Below are 18,679 nucleotides of genomic sequence, written 5' to 3'. Positions count from 1 at the left end.
CCAGTATACGCTGTGTGATCTTAGAAGAAATAACGTCACCTTCTGGACCTCAGCTTTTTCACCTATAAGAAAGAAACAATTCTTGTCTCAGGGGTATTGGGGAGATAAAATAAGATAGGTGTTTTTCAGACTGTGGATTGAAACTTACTGGGTCTTAAAATCAGTTCAGTGGATCACAACTAGCAAAAAATAAAATCAAATATGGCGCCAGAAGTCAAGCTACTCCTGAAAGGGGTACATGTCATGTTAACATAATGTGGCACTTCAGTATTAGAAATAAATCCTGACATGCCAATATTTTCTTTTTGCTCTACAACAACTCTAGTCACTACGCTCAACAAATTCTTCCTGCAACCAGAGCCCTGGTTCTCACTGCCTGGCCAGCTGCTAATCTTCACAGCTGACTTAACACCACTCCACCTTCTGACAACCATATGTGCTAGGGACAGCTAAGTCTGACAGCAACCAAGGAGCTTATGACCAAGTCAGCAGGAGAGCTGTGCTCTCAAGCTTTCTTCTCCCAGGGACAGTCAGTTTTGCCTCCCTGCCAGGAACATCATGACAGATCAACATGCCTTTACTGAATCTCATGGGACCTGCACAAATCTAAGACAAGGAGTCCAACTCCAGAGACTTTCTTTGCTGATGAGACAGCACCTACCCAGAATTTGAACAATCTCCATAGGAGACTGGAGAAGGAAGGAAGATGAAGAAATGGGGTGCAGGAATAGAGAGGGTGCCACAGAGGAGCTGGGGCTGAGGTGGGCATCAGGGGATGAGGGCTCTATGCCACGTGTGCTTCACATTGCTGTAGCCTCGAGCCTCCTTGCAGCCTGCAGGGCCTGTGCTGAGATGCCCCTGCTTCCAGCATGCAGGCCCCAAGGAACTCTGGGGCCACTGCCCCCACTTCCTCTCTCCAAGACTGTTGCAGAGTGAGGCAAGTACTCTCCCACCCCCGTGGGGCCCTGTTGGCCAATGCTGAGACACTCACAGGTCTTCCTGTGTTAGGGCCAATTTGGCCAAACCATGGAAGAAAATGACTGGGGAGACCAGGAGGCCAGGAAGGCAGAATGGCAAAACAAAGTGCATGGAACTCAGATTCAGCCTCCCTGGGTTCAAATTCTCACTTGAATTTCGGGCCTTTTAGCTCATCCTTGTAAAATCGGAGCCGATACTTTTTTTTTTTAAGTTTATTTATTTATTTTGAGAGAGGGAGAGAGAGTGCGTGTGTGTGAGCAGGGGAGGGGCAGAGAGAGTGGGAGAGAGAGAGTCCCAAGCAGGCTCCACGCTGTCAGTACAGAGCCGGATGCAGGGCTTGATTCCACGAACTGTGAGATCATGACCTGAGCCGAAATCAAGAATCAGACACTTAACCAACTGAGCCACCCAGGCATCCTGCAACCAATACTTATAATCCAGGAAGCCTGCCTTTAGATATACATACAAGTGGCCAGCTGGTCGCTGCATGATCAGTCAGGCCGTATAATAACATCACAGCCCTACTGAACAGCGCCCCCTGGCCCTCAAACACCTGCCAGGTGATCACTGCACCATGTCTATGAAAAACAAATCATCATTGTAAAAAAAAAAAAAATCCTTTAGGAACAATATCACTTTAGCTCTTTCAGCTCCCTTAACTATTAAAAAAAAAACCTCTTATAATACGGCCATGCCAACAGAAAAAAATCAGGAGAGACAATTTGCCAAATACAAATAACCTGTATACTTATTTAACCTCACTAATAATCAATGACTTAAAAAAGAAAATGGCCATAGAAGCCATCTTCTCACATCAGGGTGAATAAATAGATAAAGAGAATATTCACTGTGAACGAGGCTTGGAGAAAACCAGTACACTCACATAGGGCTCACACAAATATAAATTAGTACCACCTTTCTGAAAGGCAATTTGGAAAGACGTATTAAGAGCCTTTAAATGATTCACATCTCCTCTGATCTAGCCATTCCTTGATAAGAACTATATCCAAAATGAGTATCTGGAGAAATGTATCATTTACACGAGGATGTGCATCACACCATTATAAGAAGAAACAATTTATATGATCTACTTAACGAAAATAGGGAAAAACACCAAGCAGCCAGAGAAAAAAGATTAGCAGGACGTGATAAAAATGTTAGCAGCAGCTACATTCTGGGTAGTAAAATTAAAGGTAATTTAAATTTTTTAATATTTTCTCATCACCTCCACATTTTCCACCAAACAAGTATTGCTTCCATAATTTAAAAAAAAGTACTAAATGGATACATCTAAGCCTCTCAATTCCTCTGTGCTGACATCTCTACTGGCTTCCCCCTAAACTCTCTGGTCTGGCCCTCAAGGCCTTCCCATTGGGACCCCTGACTCATTCTTGGTCCATCTTTCCAGACACATTCCTGCTCCTCCAGCTCAAATGTCACCACCCCACAAGACTTTCCTCCGCCCCCGCCCAGGCAGTGCTGAACACTTCAGAATGATGAGCAAGCCCTAGAATCCCACACGGATGACCATAGGAGGCAACATGAGATTCTTCAAAAGTAACCAAAACAACCAGCCCCCGAGGTCAGCTTCCACAACCACATCACCTATACTGAACTCATCAAAGCTAAGAGAGATCTGTGACGAATGAAGATGGACATCCCAGGCCAAATTTCCCTGGAAAAAAGGGGAGCCCTGAAAAAATCTCAAACCATCCTGGTTTCCCATCCCCTTTTTGGTCCCCTGGACACTAAAAGTCTTTGTTTTCAACTTCAAATAGTGGCTCATTCTCGTACTTTGGACATTTTTTTAAATCTTATTAATACAGTATTTATTTGTCTTTCTTCTGTCAAACCCTGAGCCAACCATTTTCCACAGGCTGCCTGGGGAGGTATAGGAAAAGGAACATACAGGGCAGATGAGACTCAGGAAAAAGATCTATGGGAGGTGGAGACAGCTACTTCACACGGCAAAGGAGGTGAGAAAGCCCACCATCAGGAAAAAGAGCCCCATGGCCTCCAAGAAGGCAAAGCCCAGGACGATACAGAAGAAGAGCTGTTGCTTCAGAGAAGGGTTCCTGACATAACCAACGATGGAAGTACCAAACACTGTCCCAATTCCAGCCCCAGAGCCAGCCACCCCTCCCGCGGCAGCCCCAGCCCCAATGAACTTGGCTGCTGTGTGGACGTCCCTTGAAATGGCACTGGTTTGGAAGCTGTGGCTGGGAATAAGTAAGGCATGGGACTGCCAAAGCTGCTAAGGCTCTCAACTTTCAGTGGTTTTAACACCGCTGCTCAACAGCTGAGAAGTGCTCCTGACAAAGAAGGGGTGGAGACAAACTCTGCCCAGGTGTACATTTTCAGGGGACGAGGGGCTGTGGCAGGAGAGCTGTGCCCAGTGCAGAGAAGACAGAGAGCTCCTATTTTAGATACTTTAAGACCAATGAGAAATGTAAGAGTCGTGTTAGAATGCCAAACCCAACACTCCAGATAATTCTTCCTGAGATCCAGGAAACAGGATGTCTAACCATTTCTCCTAGGACTCAAGCAGGACCCTCAAGCAGAACGATGAGATGCCACCTGTCTGATAAAAAGCCTCTAGGAAAGGCGAATATCTCTGGAAGAAATGGCCCTTTGTCAGAAGTGCTCAAAATAGCTACTCTGCCATGGCATGTTTTCAGCAGACCACTATGTGAAAACTGAAAATTCTCTGTACAGAGAACTCTATGGAACAGACAGAAGATAGAAATGGCAACTGTTCTGGAAAACTGAGAGTCTGGCTGACATCCCTGTAAGAAAACAAAGCCCATGTGGCTCTTGTTCGCCCAACACTATAGGAGATGACAGACATCAGTCTCAACACGGCACAGAGCAGATTGTAGTGGGAGATTCTATTTAAACTAGCCAGGGAAGAATGTCCTTGGGCTTCTACAACTACCCTCATACTCAGAGTAGGATGGGACACTATACACCTACAGTGGAAGGGAACAGAAGAGATTCATGATTTATGCCTTCGGAGGTAAGCCCCTGGAAAAAACTGGCTACAGACAATCAGAATGCAGGCTGGCTCGTCAGTCCCCCTGAGCCTGCTTACACATGTGACATAATGGTACCCCTTCTCAACTGATTATTTTTCCACCAATGACCTCTTATTTAGAAGACTATTATTATTTTGAAGACTGAACTTATTAGTAACTGATTCATTTCTCCAAAGAAAACTGCCATGTCGCACTAAGACCCTAACCATGGCATGCTTGTTAGGCCCTTCAGGTAGCAAGACAGCCCTGCCAGGATTTTCAGCAATTGACTGTTCCAACATCTAGGGAACATACATTTCCGCTGCATTGGTGGAAAGAGGCTACATGTGCGATAATCATTTTTATCTGAAACCATCTTGTTAAAGCAGCACCACCGCTGGCTATCTTGAACAGGTACAATTTCTTAAGAATTAAGATCATCATTTTAGGGGCACCTGGCTGGCTCAGTCGGTAGAGCATGCAACTCTTGATCTGGGGTCGTGAGGTCAAGCCTCACGTTGAGGATAGAGATAACTTAAAAAAAGAACAAGAAGATTGTCATTTTAGGTAACACTTACTGCTCTGCCCTATAGAGAGATCACAAGATATAAATTAGAGGAGGGGTATGAAACTGAGAGCCTGGTTTTTTTTCTCTACCTTTAGAAAAATGTTGCTGGACATAGTTGGGAACTACTGGGATGCAGGGAGTTTTCTGGATATTACTCTTGTTTGCCAGACATTTATGGACCACTCACCAATAGATCCCCAAGGCCTGTGCCTGGACGGTTCTCCCACTAAGCAGCAGGCAGCTCCTTGTGCTTGATCCCCTGGCCCTTCTTTCCCATTCCCACACCTGTGAAACAGCCCCTCTTTTCTCCTTGCCTGGCTGTCAGTGAGTCGGCTGTCTACCACCACCAGAGGAGACCCTGAGCCACCAAAACTGGACTTTTCTACTCTCTACCTTCGTCTTCCCACAGCTTTGCTTTTTCACTGCTATGGAGAATGCCTGCCAACTTTTCATAGGCATCTTCAGGCCCATGGAAGTGCTCACAGTTCTCCGTTTGTCCCAACATCCATTCTCCTTTCCTTCCATCGTAATAGGAACCCCAAGGTTTAGTCAAGCACACAACCACCAAGAGGGAGCATTTCCCAGCTTCCCTTGCAGCCAGACAAGGACATGTGAGAGTTCTGGCCAATGGGATAGATGCAGAAATAGTGCATTTCCTAGAAAGAGTCCTTACAGGAAAGGACTCTCTCCTTCCCTTCTTCCTCTTGGAATATGAAAGTGATGTCTGCAATTCCAGCAGCCATCCTGTACCAGGGGGTAGAAGTCACCCGACTCATGATGGTAAACAGCAAGATGAGAAGAAACCTGAATCCTTGACACTGTGAAGCTGCTGGAATGCCCACCTCCAGACTTCTTTTGTGTAAGGAAGAAGTGTATCTATACTTCTGTCTTGTTTAAGCCACTATCATTTTTGGTTTTCAGTCACATGTAGCTTAACAGGGCAGCAACTACTTTTTGGTACAGAAGCCAGAGACTTTCTGGTAATGCTTAAAGAAATAGGTTATAAACACACACAGTACTGGTTATTTCATAAGATAATAGAAGCTAATAAATATTATAAGAGTTTAACAAAATCCATTAAATGGGCCACGTATAAAGCTTTTATATTTGTATACATGTATACAAGTTTGCAGTTCAGAAAAATTTAGGCCCCATCACCTTCTGAGATACCATCTTCCATGAAAGGATTTTTGGACCATTGTGGGAAACAATGGTGGCAAGGTAAAACCTTGTCTACTACTCATTCTACTTGATCTACTTGAAAAGCTGTGTTTCTTTTTTCTCAAAAACTTGTTCTTTCAGGATCTGGTAGCACACCTCTCTCCTGACTCTTCCTTGGTCCCCTGCCCAGTCTCATCTCCTCCACCAGCCAACTCCAGTCAAACACAGGCCCTTCCTAGGGTCGCTCGTCAGCTCTTGCCCTTCTTAATGTCAAGAGCAGAAGCCCGGAATTCACAGGTGTCATCAGTCAAGAGCAACCATTTTTATCCTTCGCCCCCAACACAGAACAACAAAGGGTTGCAACAGCCTGCTTCTAATGTAAGATCAACTCAGTCTCTCAAAACTGAAAACTTCCTGTTGGTAAAAGCAGACAGAGCGCATGCCTTTTGACCTCAATATCCCACTGAAATGAATGTCATTAAGCACAGTAAGGAATAAAACCATGGCCTTTTAGGCAGAAATAGTAGGGAACTGGGACCATCCATGGATATGAGATTTTAACAAATTTCTGGATAACAAGGTAGACTGAAGAACTAAGATGGAGGAAATGAAACAAAGTGTAGACAAGAGTATACACTTCGGAAGGCTGCAGAGAAAGTAGAACCCCTCTGCCCTCCACCACCCTGGAGGGTTCTGGATTGAGATCTGACATATGGGATGGTGGATGGCATTTAGGAGGTCCCACTCCCTAACCGCTCAACCTAAAATGAAGTCTATCGCGCAACAGGCCCCATCTAAGCACAACAGAGTCTCAGACAAATTCCCAGTCTGGAGAGAGGTGAGCCAAGACATTGCTATGTGTCTTCCTCATCCTCTCCTTGTCCAAATGGGAAAACTTATTTGGATTATCCTGCCTCCTTCCTCCTGTCCCAACTGTCCTTGAAGAAGAGAAGGATGGAAGATAACTTTTAGTTCGTAGTCACCAGACCCAGTGAGACCACTGGACATCAAATGGTGACACAGAACTCTGGGCTGCATAGAAGGACTAGCAACTGGATGGGCTTGGTGCCGCCTGCCTTGGGAGGAAGTGAGGTGTTCTGCAGGCCGGAAGAAGAGACTGTATTAAGTAAGCACACCCTGAGAACCCTCCCCAGTTCGTGTTTGCCTGGGAACATAGGCACAGATTGTTAATATGCAAACTTCAAACAATGCACATGATCTTCAACATGAGGTTTTCAGTCAATGTTTATGTAAGAAACAAATGTATATTTATGTCTCAAAAATCCATTTGGCATTTAAAAAAATATTTTTAATGTTTATTCTTGAGAGAGAGGGAGAGAGAGAGAGAGAGAGTGCACAAGCAGGAGAGGGGCAGAGAGAGAGAGGGAGACACAGAATCCAAAGGAGGCTCCAGGCTCTGAGCTGTCAGCACAGAGCCGAACATGGGGCCCAAACCCACGAACTGCAAGATCATGACCTGAGCTGAAGTAGGAAGCTTAACTGACTGAGCCACCCAGGTGCCCCGATTTTGCATTTTTAACAAAACAATGCATGGGAAAATTTTCAAGTTACATTCCAAATAACACTGGGAGGACGTCAGAATCATTAGATAAATTTCAAGTCATTAGTCAAAATTCAAAAGGAATGTACAGTCTCCAGAATTACTGGAATTTTGAGAGTCGCACTGGCAACATATGCTTTGTGAATATATAAGAGGTTTTCCTTTAGAAAAAAAAAATGACATGATGTCTTACAGCATCATACAAAGAAATTTTTAATGTAACAACCAGGAACGTAATGTAGCTACATTCTGTAGTTTTTTCATCCTAAAGCACGGTCCACAAGAAGATGAAAGCTGGCCAGTTTAGGAAGCTCTGCTACAACACCAGGCAAAGGTGAGTGGGTTCCCCAGTTTGACCATCCACCTAATAATGGATCCTGTCATTAGGGTGACCATATAACGTATCCTCCAAACTGGGACACTGGAGGGCAAAGGAGAATGTCACCCACCTCATCTACATCCATTAGCAAAGACTGCTTCAATCCTTCTCTTCCTTGGTGAGTAATAATGCAGTTCATTAAAGCTGCAGTTCTTGATTTTTTTTGCTTTTTTTTAATTCTCAAGACCTCTTTACACTCTTAATTACTGAGGACCTCAATAGTTCTCTATGTAGGTTATATGCATCAATATTTGCCATTATTGGAAATTAAAACAGAAATCCCTAAAATACAAGAATACACCAATGTGGCGGTTCCTAAAAATATTAAACACAGAATTACAGTATGATCCGGCAATTCCACTTTGGGGTCTCTGCCCAAAATAACTGAAAGCAGAGATCCCAACAGATACTTGTACACCCATGTTTATGGCAGCATTATTCCCAATTTGGGTGGTTTGCAGGCTGGGGCTACTACCAAGAACACTGCTTTCACTATTCTAGAACTTATCTTTTAGTGAACATTATATACAGATTTCTACCAGGTAATCACCTAGGATCTATCCTAGGTCGTAAGATTTGTGTATAAAATAGGCATTAGTAAGTATCTGCCAAACAGTTTCCCAGAGTAATTGTACCAGTTTATACTATCCCAAACAGTATATGAACTCCACGTATGTGCCGTCCCTTAGTATTTTCAGTCTTCTTAATCCCAGCCATGCTGGTGGGTGTGCAGTGGAAATCTCATTGTGGCTAATGATGTTGGGCACATTTTCATATATTTATTGACCGTCTAAAGAGCCTTTTTAAAACTGAGTTGTCTTTTTTACATGTTCATTTTGTTGAAATTATTTATGTAGATTCTGGATATGAGTCTTGTGTCAAGTATTTTTTTTTATAAATATCTTCTCATCTGTAGACTTCCTTTTCATTTAGTTTAATAAACAGAAGTTCTTAATTTTAAGGTAGCTCTATTTATAGATTGTTTCTTTTATAGTTTGTGTTTTCATTAGGGACTTTTAAATATCACTATACAATTATCATGCCTATAAAAATTCATAATTCCTTTATATTAAATCTCCAATATTCAAATTTACACAAAATTTTCAATTCTTTTCTTTTCATAGCAGTTTCATTAAATCAAGATCCAAATGAGGTCCAGAAATCATTAACATGCCTTAAGTCTTTTAATATCATATCTATTGCTCACACACACACACCCTTTTTTTAAGTGGGTCAAGATGTCTCTTGCCATGTATTTTTTAAAGTAACCAGGTCATTTGTCCAGTGGTGTTTTTCAACGTGTTCTCCTGTCCTTTGAATTTCCTGTCAACTAGCACTTAGAACTAAAGTCTTGATCAGGCTCAGGTATGATTTTTGGACAAGATTCCTCCAACAGTAGTACTGTGTACTTCCATCAGGAGATCCACAGTGTCTGGCTGTCTCTGTCATGGTAGCAGCATGGATGGTTATGGTCTCATTCTATCAATTCAATGGGGAGTTGAATATATTAATATTCTATAACTCCTTTTCCATTTATTTACCCTATAAAAAGAAACTTTTTTTTTAATGCTTATTTATTTTTGAGAGAGAGCACGCGCCAACAGGGAAGGGGCACAGAGAGAGGAAGACAGAATCTGAAGCAGGCTCTAGGCTCTGAGCTGTCAGCACAGAGCCTGACACAGGGCTTCAACTCACAAAGCAATGAGATCATGACCTGAGCCAAGTCAGAGGCTTAACTGAGCCACCGGGGGGAGGGGGGGGTGCTGTAAAGAGAAACTTCTAATCAACTATTTGGTTACTCTAAGGTACAGTTCCTATGGGAGAAGCATGATAATGCCTCAAACCCCATTCTAAGCCCCATTATCCAGATGAGAAAACTGAGGCAAATTATTGGGGGAGCCAAGTTATAAACCAAGCAGTCCAACTAGGAGTCAGTGCTTATAATCACTAGGTTATAATGCCTCTTCTAAGATCAGGAAACAAATAAATACTCCATACGTCTCTGTGGGAGAGGAGAGACCACAGAGATAGACACTCTCATGAAGTTAGGGTGCTACAAATTTACTGCAGGAAGGAAACATATTAATTGTGTCAAAAGCTTAGACAACGTACATCCCTTTTTGAATCAGCAGTTCTAAACATAGAACTTATCTAAGTGCAGAAAGGGTTTTATGCAAGTGCAGAAAGGGTTTTTTGTGTTGTTTTGTTTTAACAAGGGTACTTCCTGCAGCATGCTTACAATAGCAAAAACACTTAAAACAACTTAAGAGCCTGATTGGTTCGATAAGTTAAGGTACAGCCACACAATGAAATGACACATGGCCAAAGAAAGGACACTGGTTCATTGTTTAAAGACTTGAACAATGTTTACGGCATATTCTTAAGTAAAACAGAGTTATAAAACAGTAGTATATATAATACAGGAAGGTGCAATGTGTATAAAAAGAAAGGCTATACACCAAAACACCAACAGTGGTTGGTTATCTCTGAATGGCAGGCTGAAGGTGATTTCTTTTCTTTTTGGTGCTTCTACAATGAATATCTTTTATTTCCATCTGTTTCTTTCATAATGAGAAAAAGTTTGATATATTGTTTACAAAGAACTTAATGAACCTTAACGATGTGGGAAAATGCTTCTGACAGCATAAAAAAGGAAGCTATCAGATCATACATGGTAACTACAATTACAGACATGTGTAGCAACATGCATTTGAACAATGGTTGTTTCTCTGCATTACAGGATTACAGATGGATTTTGTTCTCCTATGTATACATTTCTGTGATTTCTACAATAAATATATGCCTGGTAAAGTATTGAGATGGAGAAGATCCAAAATGGATTTTGAGAAAATAAGATTTAAATAGGTAGAGTGTAGAGAAAGAGCACAATTCAGGGGTTGGAGACAGCAAGAGCCAAGACTGATACCACAGGGTCACCAAGCAAGAGGAGGGACCAGTTAAGAGAGAAGGCTATGAAGGACCAAGTTTAAGAGATCTGAAAAAGGGGCCAGAATTCTTTTTTCCCCTGTAATTTACAGGATGGTTTCAGAGCTGTCAGAGGACAGAAAGGACAGATGGACTAGAACCGACCATGCAAATTCTGAAAGAACGGAGCTCAATTAGAAGGGTTCACAATACTGCTGAACTATGTGAAATACACAAGAGCAACAGGTAAGGAATCTGGGTAACACCTGGGTAGAACCTGTGACCTAGATGCGGTGAGGGAGCAGAGACACTGGGACCAACGGATTTTAAGCTGGAGCAACTCAGAGATAGGATTCTACTTGCACAGGAGACAGAAAGAGGCTCAATGTCTAGAACAAGACAAGTCAGATTTGAGATAGTCACTGATTAAGGGATATGCACTGGGGAATGTCCTCCAAGCCACTGGAACCACCAGGACTAGCAGGACACAGATTGTGGGGAGGAGGCTCTGAGAATCACCCACTGAGGAATCTGGGGTCAATGACAGAGATCCTCTCAACATCAGAGACCCAGGAGCAGAGAGCATTGTCAGGAAATCCTAGTCTCAAGGGCTCTTTCAAAAACACAGCGAAGGGGCGCCTGGGTGGCGCAGTCGGTTAAGCGTCCGACTTCAGCCAGGTCACGATCTCGCGGTCCGTGAGTTCGAGCCCCGCGTCAGGCTCTGGGCTGATGGCTCGGAGCCTGGAGCCTGTTTCCGATTCTGTGTCTCCCTCTCTCTCTGCCCCTCGCCCGTTCATGCTCTGTCTCTCTCTGTCCCAAAAAAAAAACAAAACAAAACAAAACAAAACAAAAAAAAACACAGCGGAGTCTCCAGAGAAGCCCCAGTCTGGCCCTGTGGTGACACTAATACAAAGGACATCCGACTTTGGAAAGACCTCTCAGGTCCCGCACCAACAGCAGGCATTCAGGAGCCCCACAACCTGGCTTGAGAGGCTGCCTCTGCGGAGAACTGGGTAGGAGCGAAGCTCCAAGTGTACCCTTTGCACCTTTTGAATTCTGAACCATGCACTGTCCAGTCAAAATGACACAATAAGGTCTTGAAAAGGTCACTCAACTGAATGGGCCCTATGCCATCCCCACTGCTGGGGCAAACAGCAGAAGAACAAAGATCAGGGACCAGCAGGGCGAGCTGCCTAGTGGAACCAGCCTACCATCACTGGCACTGCACCACCACGAGACAAGGCTTGGAAGTCAAGAACTCTGCCCAATGTCGGGAACAAATTTGTATTTTTCCAAAAAGACCCTGGCAAAAATACCAGTCAAGAGTCAGGGTCTCTATGTCTCTTTCACAAACCAGAGGCAGTACAGCACATGAAAGGCCATGCTTTCTCACACCCAGCAGCCTCCAGCACCAGTCAGGAAAGTCAGGGAGGCTGTCAGAGCACAGGGAACAAGAAGCTGTGTGCAGGAGAGTTACTCTGCAAGTCTGCAAACAAGTTCAACATACTCCACCTGGGTGGATCCGAGAACGGATGGAAGGGCGCACAAATCAGAAACACGGTAGCCCCTAGTCTGCAGTTTTGCCTTCCGAGGTCCCAGTTAACGGCAGTCAACCAGGGTCTGGAAGCAGGCGATCCTCCTGAGGTATCGTCAAAAGGTCAACAGTAGCCAACTGCCAAGTCACAGTGCCTACATCATTTACCTCACTGCACCTCATCATGTTGACGTTTTATCATCTCACATTGTCACAAGAAGGGCAAGTACAGAACAGTATTTTGAGAGAAAGAACACATGTAACTTTTATTATAGTACATGGCTATAATTATTCTATTTTAACACTGTTGTTAATCTCTTACTGCACCTAATGTACAAATTAAGCTTTAGCATAGGTATGTACGTATAGTAAAAAACACAGTATATACAGGGTTCGGTGAGATCTGTAGTTGTGGGCATCCACTAGGGTCCTGAAACACGTCCCCTGCAGATGGGGGGTGGGGGGCTACTGTATTGATGCTCACATTCTTTCAAACAGTTTAAAGGAGGATCATTTGCAACCTTTTGCAACTGTGAAATTAGTTACAAGATTCATTTAGGGGCAAAGTTAGATTTCTCCAAATATTTGGAGCCCAAACCGGTATAAAATCCTGAACATTTTCTTCACAAACACAGACACCAGCCCTCCTCCCTCAGAGACAACAAAGACTGAACACAGCAGACCCTGGATTCAGGGGATGTTCTAAGGAGAAGGTATGTTGAATACTGAGTGACTGATTACTGCTGGAACAGACAGTTCCGATACTATGAGTCATCATCCGGAAAGCAGGCTCATAGACAGCTCAGAGAGACAAGCCCGCACCATGCCGGGAGCTCCTTCCAAGGATACCCAAATGGCTCCCCCAAAGGATGGGCTTCAAAATCTAGAAATCACCAGTCATCCAGTAACGGGGAAAACTAGGCCTAATCAACTTTTTCTGCCAATTTTTTTCCCTCAGAATCTCCACATTTGAGAATTTTCACACATATATATACATATACACACACACATTGAAAAATGTTGCTATTTTTCTGATTTTTATAGCCACATAAGAAAAACAGGTGATATCTGGGCATGTTTTATATCAAAGCCAATCTGTACTGGAGCTTTTAAAGTCTGTAAATTAAGTCTATACCTGTGAAGGCAGCATATGCAACATGAGAAAAAAACAGAAATTAGAAAACCTTTATACTAGGACCCATTCTGCCTCTAACGAGCAGTGTGCTCTTCAGCAAGTAAACCCCCTGGGATGTGGTATCCTCTTGTATAAAATAATGACCCCTAAGATCCTTCTAGTTCTAATACCCAATGAGAATAATTTAAACTTTTTAAAAGATATAAATTCTTCTAATGAAATATCACAAATGTGTGCAAACACAAAACATTTCAAACAAAATTAGCTATTTTTTTTAAATGTTTATTTTTGAGAGAGAGAGACAGAGCGTGAGTGGGGGAGGAGCAGAGAGAGAGACAGAGTGTGAGTGGGGGAGGAGCAGCGAGAGAATCCAAAGCAGGGTCCAGGATCTGAGCTGTCAGCACAGAGCCCGACTTGGGGCTCGATCCCACCAATGGTGAGATCATGACCTGAGCCAAAGTCAGACACTTAACCGACTGAGCCACCCAGGTGCCCCCAAAATTAGCTTTTTGAACAAAAAAAGATTTTAAGTAAATTTCTACACCAAGAGTAGGGCTCAAACTTAACAACTCTGAGATCAAGAGTCACACGCTCTACCTACTGAGCCAGCTAAGTGCCTCAAAATTAGCTTTTTAAAAAAATTAATATTGAGTAGTCATAAAATGGGAGGTAATTGAGCTTTTAAAATTACAGTTTGATCAACATAAATAAGAAACTTAAAATGGCAGGTTATATGACAAATCTTGCACCTTCTCTCCCTGTTTAAGAGCCATAGTCGAGGGGCACCTTGGTGGCTTAGTCAGTTAAGTGTCTGACTTCGGCTCAGGTCGTGATCTCACGGCTTGTGAGTTCAAGCCCCGCATTGGGCTCTGTGCTGACAGCTCAGAGCCTGGAACCTGCTTAGGTTCTGTGTCTCCTTCCCTCTCTGCCCCTCCCCCACTTGTGCTCTCTGTCTCTCTCAGAAATGAACGTAAAAAAAACAAAAAAAGAAGAACCATAGTTAAAGTTTACTGATTTTTTCAATACCAAAGTATTTCTCAATGTTAAAAAAAAAAAGTTGAAATACAGCATTTCTCCTACATCTGTAGTTTTATAGCTCTTAAAATAAGATGTTATTTCAGTAGTTCACTCTTAAAAATCAGAAAAACAGGGGAGCCTGCATGCCAGCTAAGCATCTGACTCTTGATTTTGTTCAGGTCACGATCTCACGGTTTGTAGGATCGAGCCCAGTATCAGGAACTGTGCTGACAACGCAGAGCCTGCTTGGGATTCTCTCTCTCTCCCTCTCTCTGACCCTCCTTCCTTCACCCCCACCCCCACTCAAGGGCGCTTGCGTGCGCTCTCTCTCAAAATAAATAAACATTTTTTTAAAAATCAGAAAAACATTTTTAATTACTAACCACTGTCCTAAAACATATTATAGTTAGTGCAGTAAAGGGAAGATAACTGCATATAGCGATGCTGCTTCTACAGCCTGTGTTTCTGAGCACTGAAAAATTCAGCAAGAAAATGAAGTCAAAAGATAGGTCAAGGAAGGCCAAGCCCTATCTGTAACACTTTCCTTAAAAAGTGATGAATAGGGAAAGACTACTCCAAAAACTCATAACTTGATGATTTAATTATCTTACAAGAGTGGAAGGTGAAGATTATTTTTTCTATAAAACTGTATTTTAGCCAAAGACATTAGCTAACCCATTATCACAATGTGACAATTCCTGCCCTGCCCTACGTAACATGCATATTCATTTAATCCACAGGAATATCCTATGAAGCACATACTAATTTTATCACCCCCATTTTAGGAATGGACAAACTGAGGTGTTTATACAAGTGCCTTGCTCAGAGTTACCCTGCTGTGCTCAAAGTGGCACAGCCCCTTTCCAAATGATGTCACTATTTCCTCCCCATTCTGGTTTCATCCATCAAAGGAAGCTTTGAAACAAATAAAGCTCTAATTTAAGTAGCACTCTAGCACCTAAATACAGCAGCCTTCACTCTAACCTTCAAAACAAAGTCTCCTGAAATGTCAACCCAAACATAAATTTTAAGATGCCAATCTTTTGGCCCACGTTTCATCCTTTTCTTTTCTAACCTCCATTGGAAAAACGTGGTTGGGCGGAAAGAGGATCATTCCCAAAGCTTAAATTCCAAGTTTCTTAAATTTGGCAACAATACTGTGCTTTGGGGACTTTAAAATTATAAGCACGGCTCCCAGAGGAAAACATTTCCTTTATTAGCAATTGGCTTTGAAAATTCCATTCTAGGATGCTAAATATAACAAAATACCTTCTGACTTCTAATAAACACATTCTCCAGATTATTTTGAAACTAATGATTGCTTATTTACAAAACAATTTTGCCACAACCGTTAAGCAACTGGAACATTTTAAAGAGCCTTTTAAATTTGTTCCAGTTCTTTTAATGAATTGACCTGGTATTATTTTCTGGATTCTTCTACCATGAAATAAGAAAGTCCTCATTTCACAATTCATTTTTTTTTAAAGAGATATACTTGTTTTATTACTTCTAATTTTGTTTTAACACAAGAATATCAACAAAGCCAAAGTCACGGAAATAGGTGTTTCAAACTCTGAAATAGAGTAAATATTATTAAAGACTCTACTATATGCATTCATCAAAGGCAAAGAAAACATTTCACGGTTGTTAAACTGTACCTTTATTATTAAAAATACCATACGTGATAGTTCAGAAATACTGAGCGACTGGGTGAGGAGCTGAGTGCCCTGTTCTGGACTAATGGACTACATCAATCAGCTTTTAACTGAATGCAGTAGCCTCTGTGATTTAGGAACAAGCACTTAGTGGAGCTCACCACCCCAGGCATTGTCATTGTGTAAGTGGCTTAAGTGCAGCTGTGAAAATTTAAGGTATCTTTAGCTGGACAGCTCCTCCTGTCCTCCCTACCTAAAAACAAGGAAGGAGAAAGTAATTAAGACTCAACCGGCACTTTTTCTCTGGGAGGTGGACCCAAGGAGTTGGGTGGGGAGGCTAAAAACTTTCACCTCATAATCCCAAGGGTCGTGGGTAGGCGGTTTTGTTTTCACCAGTAAGTACGTCTATTACAAATAGCTTTTCAAAAATTATAGCCCACTGGCTATCATGCCTTCTTTTTATCTCCCTCTCTTCCCACCTTTTAGGCCACAAAGTCCCATTAACATGAGGTCTGATCTCTCACCCTTAAACAGGGCTACACACCTACAAACATTTGAATATTCACCAACTAGTACATGCAGGGTAGCACAGAGCTCTTTTAGGCCCAACCAGAACATTTAATAGGAAGATAAAGAGACTTCAAAGTACCGTTTCCCTGCAAGTGACTCCTAAACTTCCGCTGAAGCTCTAAATTTTCTCCAAAATTTGCCCTTGGACGATCCACTGTCAAGAACAAAAAACTTGTTTAACACCCTATTATCTTTCACCCAAAACACTGCTCCTAGTGTAACTGCTCTGTTGACACTGTCACCAAATCTTGTGTTTTCTTCCTCCTTCCTGGCGTCTCCCTAATGCCCCTTTCCTCCAGTTACCATGCAAGCAACATACATAAGTGGGTGCTGTAGGCCTGGTGTAGGGCAACAGGGATTGGTGGGAACTGCTGTTCCTCAGCTCCAGCCCGTTAATCAGGTGGGAATATGACGGCAGACCCTCCAACTCCCCACACAGGCCCGAAGTTCAGACAGTTGGGAGAAACCTTCTGGTTTTTAAAATAGCACGTCAACCAAAGCAAACATGTGCAGGTCACACACTGACAACCTCCAAGTTAACCAGTGTCTTCGATTCCGGCCCAGGCTCCCTCAGTCCATTCTACACATCACTGGCAGATGAATTTACCAAATACACTGCTCCTGAAGCTTGAAATACTACCGCGAAGTCCCAATCCTTAGGCTGTCATTCCACCTCCACAGAACAAACCACTCTCCACCTTCCTCAGCTCCCCTACACAAATCTTGCACTTCAGTCGGAGGTGTCGACTCCCCTCATCCCTCACCCCCCAACCAGCTGCATCCCCACCAAGATGGCCTCTTTTTACCTTCCTGCTCTAACCCATCAATGCTCACTCTCGAAGGAAGGAAGATATACGGGGAGTATACCTTCCATCACCTGCTGACGACGTGAGTCAAGAGACTTCTCTGCTTAATTGAAAGCCACGGGATTCAACTTTCAAGAAAGGATTTAAATCTCCTAAGAAGCAAAGCCCATGGCCTTGTCTTGATAGCCGCCTCCCTGCCCAAATAACATTTTAAAGGAGAGCAGAGAGCCTCAGACGAACTCAGGGGAGTCTCCTGCCAAAGAAGGCTTTACGGGGTCTTGACGTCTCCACACCAGGAAGGCCTCGGGGAGGTGAGAGAATGGAAGGGGACACCAACCAACCCTGCGAGGCAGGTGGCCGCGCGCAACCTCCCGCGCGCTCCCTCCTGCGCCCGGGAGATGCCACCCCGCAACCAGATCCCGGGGCCCGGACCTTCCGCCCCCTGATGCGCGCTCCGCCGGGGCCCCCACCCAAAGACCCTGGGCGCTACCCAGGCCCGGGGCCGCAGTGGGCCACGACAAAGGGTCAGAGAACCAGACGACCCCCAGCGCGCACCCCCGCCCCGCGAACCTGCGGGGAACGCCGCTGCCCATCCGCGCCCACTCCGACGACGCCGCTACCTTGTCCTCTGGCGGTGCGTCCGGTTCGCGGACCGCTCTCTGCCTCAGCTCGGTCATGCTTGGAGACCCCGGCGCGACGCCGCAGCAGGCGAGCAGCGCAGCCGCCGGAGCGGGCAGCTCAGTGCGGGCGCGCGCGGACTCCGCTGGGCCGGCCCCGCCCCGCCTGAGCCGCTTGCAGGACCCACCGCAGCCCGGCCGCCCGCCGTGGAACTCTGCCCCGCCCAGTGCTGCCGCCGCCCTTTCACCCAGGCGAAGCACGGTCAGCTTGCTCCACCACCCGCCCGCTAGCTCCTCTCGAGAGGGCGGCCCTGGAGCGATCGCGCACGCGCACAGCCGCCATCACGGCCCCAGAGACCCACCAATGGCGCGAATCCGCCAGGGAGGCGGGGCGGTAGGGGCGGGGCCGAGAGGACCGGAGAGGAGCGGAGAGGCGTGCATTGGACTATCAACGTGAGGAGGCGGGAAAAGGCGTGTGTTTCCGAAGGAGACTAGCCAATGGCAGCTCGGGCCTGACCTTGGTCGGCTGGCGCTGGCGCCCAGGATCCTAAAGGTAAAACTGGTAGCCGTGGGTAGAGGTGGGAGCCTTGAGGTTCTTGTCTGGGTGGTGTTTTGCTGATCTTAGCTTCGCGTCCTCTGTAACCGGGGCGCGTCCCTCACACGTATAAGCAGATACTTGTTAGGCCCTGAGTGGAAAGGCCTGCGGAGCCCACCTGTGTAGGAGAGACTCACGTGATAAGGAAGTGAAACCCAAACTTA

General features: G+C 44.4%; 1 protein-coding gene and 1 pseudogene across 1 annotated transcript in view; both read right to left on the bottom strand.

Moving 5' to 3' along the window:
- The window catches only part of CDS2 (CDP-diacylglycerol synthase 2), a 56,511-nt gene extending 38,231 nt beyond the window's left edge, over positions 1–18,280 (bottom strand). The window contains exon 1 of the mRNA XM_043602833.1: positions 17,924–18,280. Coding sequence (XP_043458768.1) covers positions 17,924–17,980 — 57 coding nt within the window. The 5' untranslated portion in view covers positions 17,981–18,280. The remainder of the gene's footprint in view (positions 1–17,923) is intronic.
- Positions 2,791–3,680, bottom strand: LOC122496542 (annotated as a pseudogene).
- Positions 18,281–18,679: the final 399 nt, after the last annotated feature.

This window comes from Prionailurus bengalensis, chromosome A3 (assembly GCF_016509475.1).
Source record: "Prionailurus bengalensis isolate Pbe53 chromosome A3, Fcat_Pben_1.1_paternal_pri, whole genome shotgun sequence".
Lineage (NCBI taxonomy): Eukaryota > Metazoa > Chordata > Mammalia > Carnivora > Felidae > Prionailurus > Prionailurus bengalensis.
The sequence above is the reverse complement of the archived record's forward strand: the minus strand, read 5'-3'. Positions and strand labels throughout refer to the sequence as shown.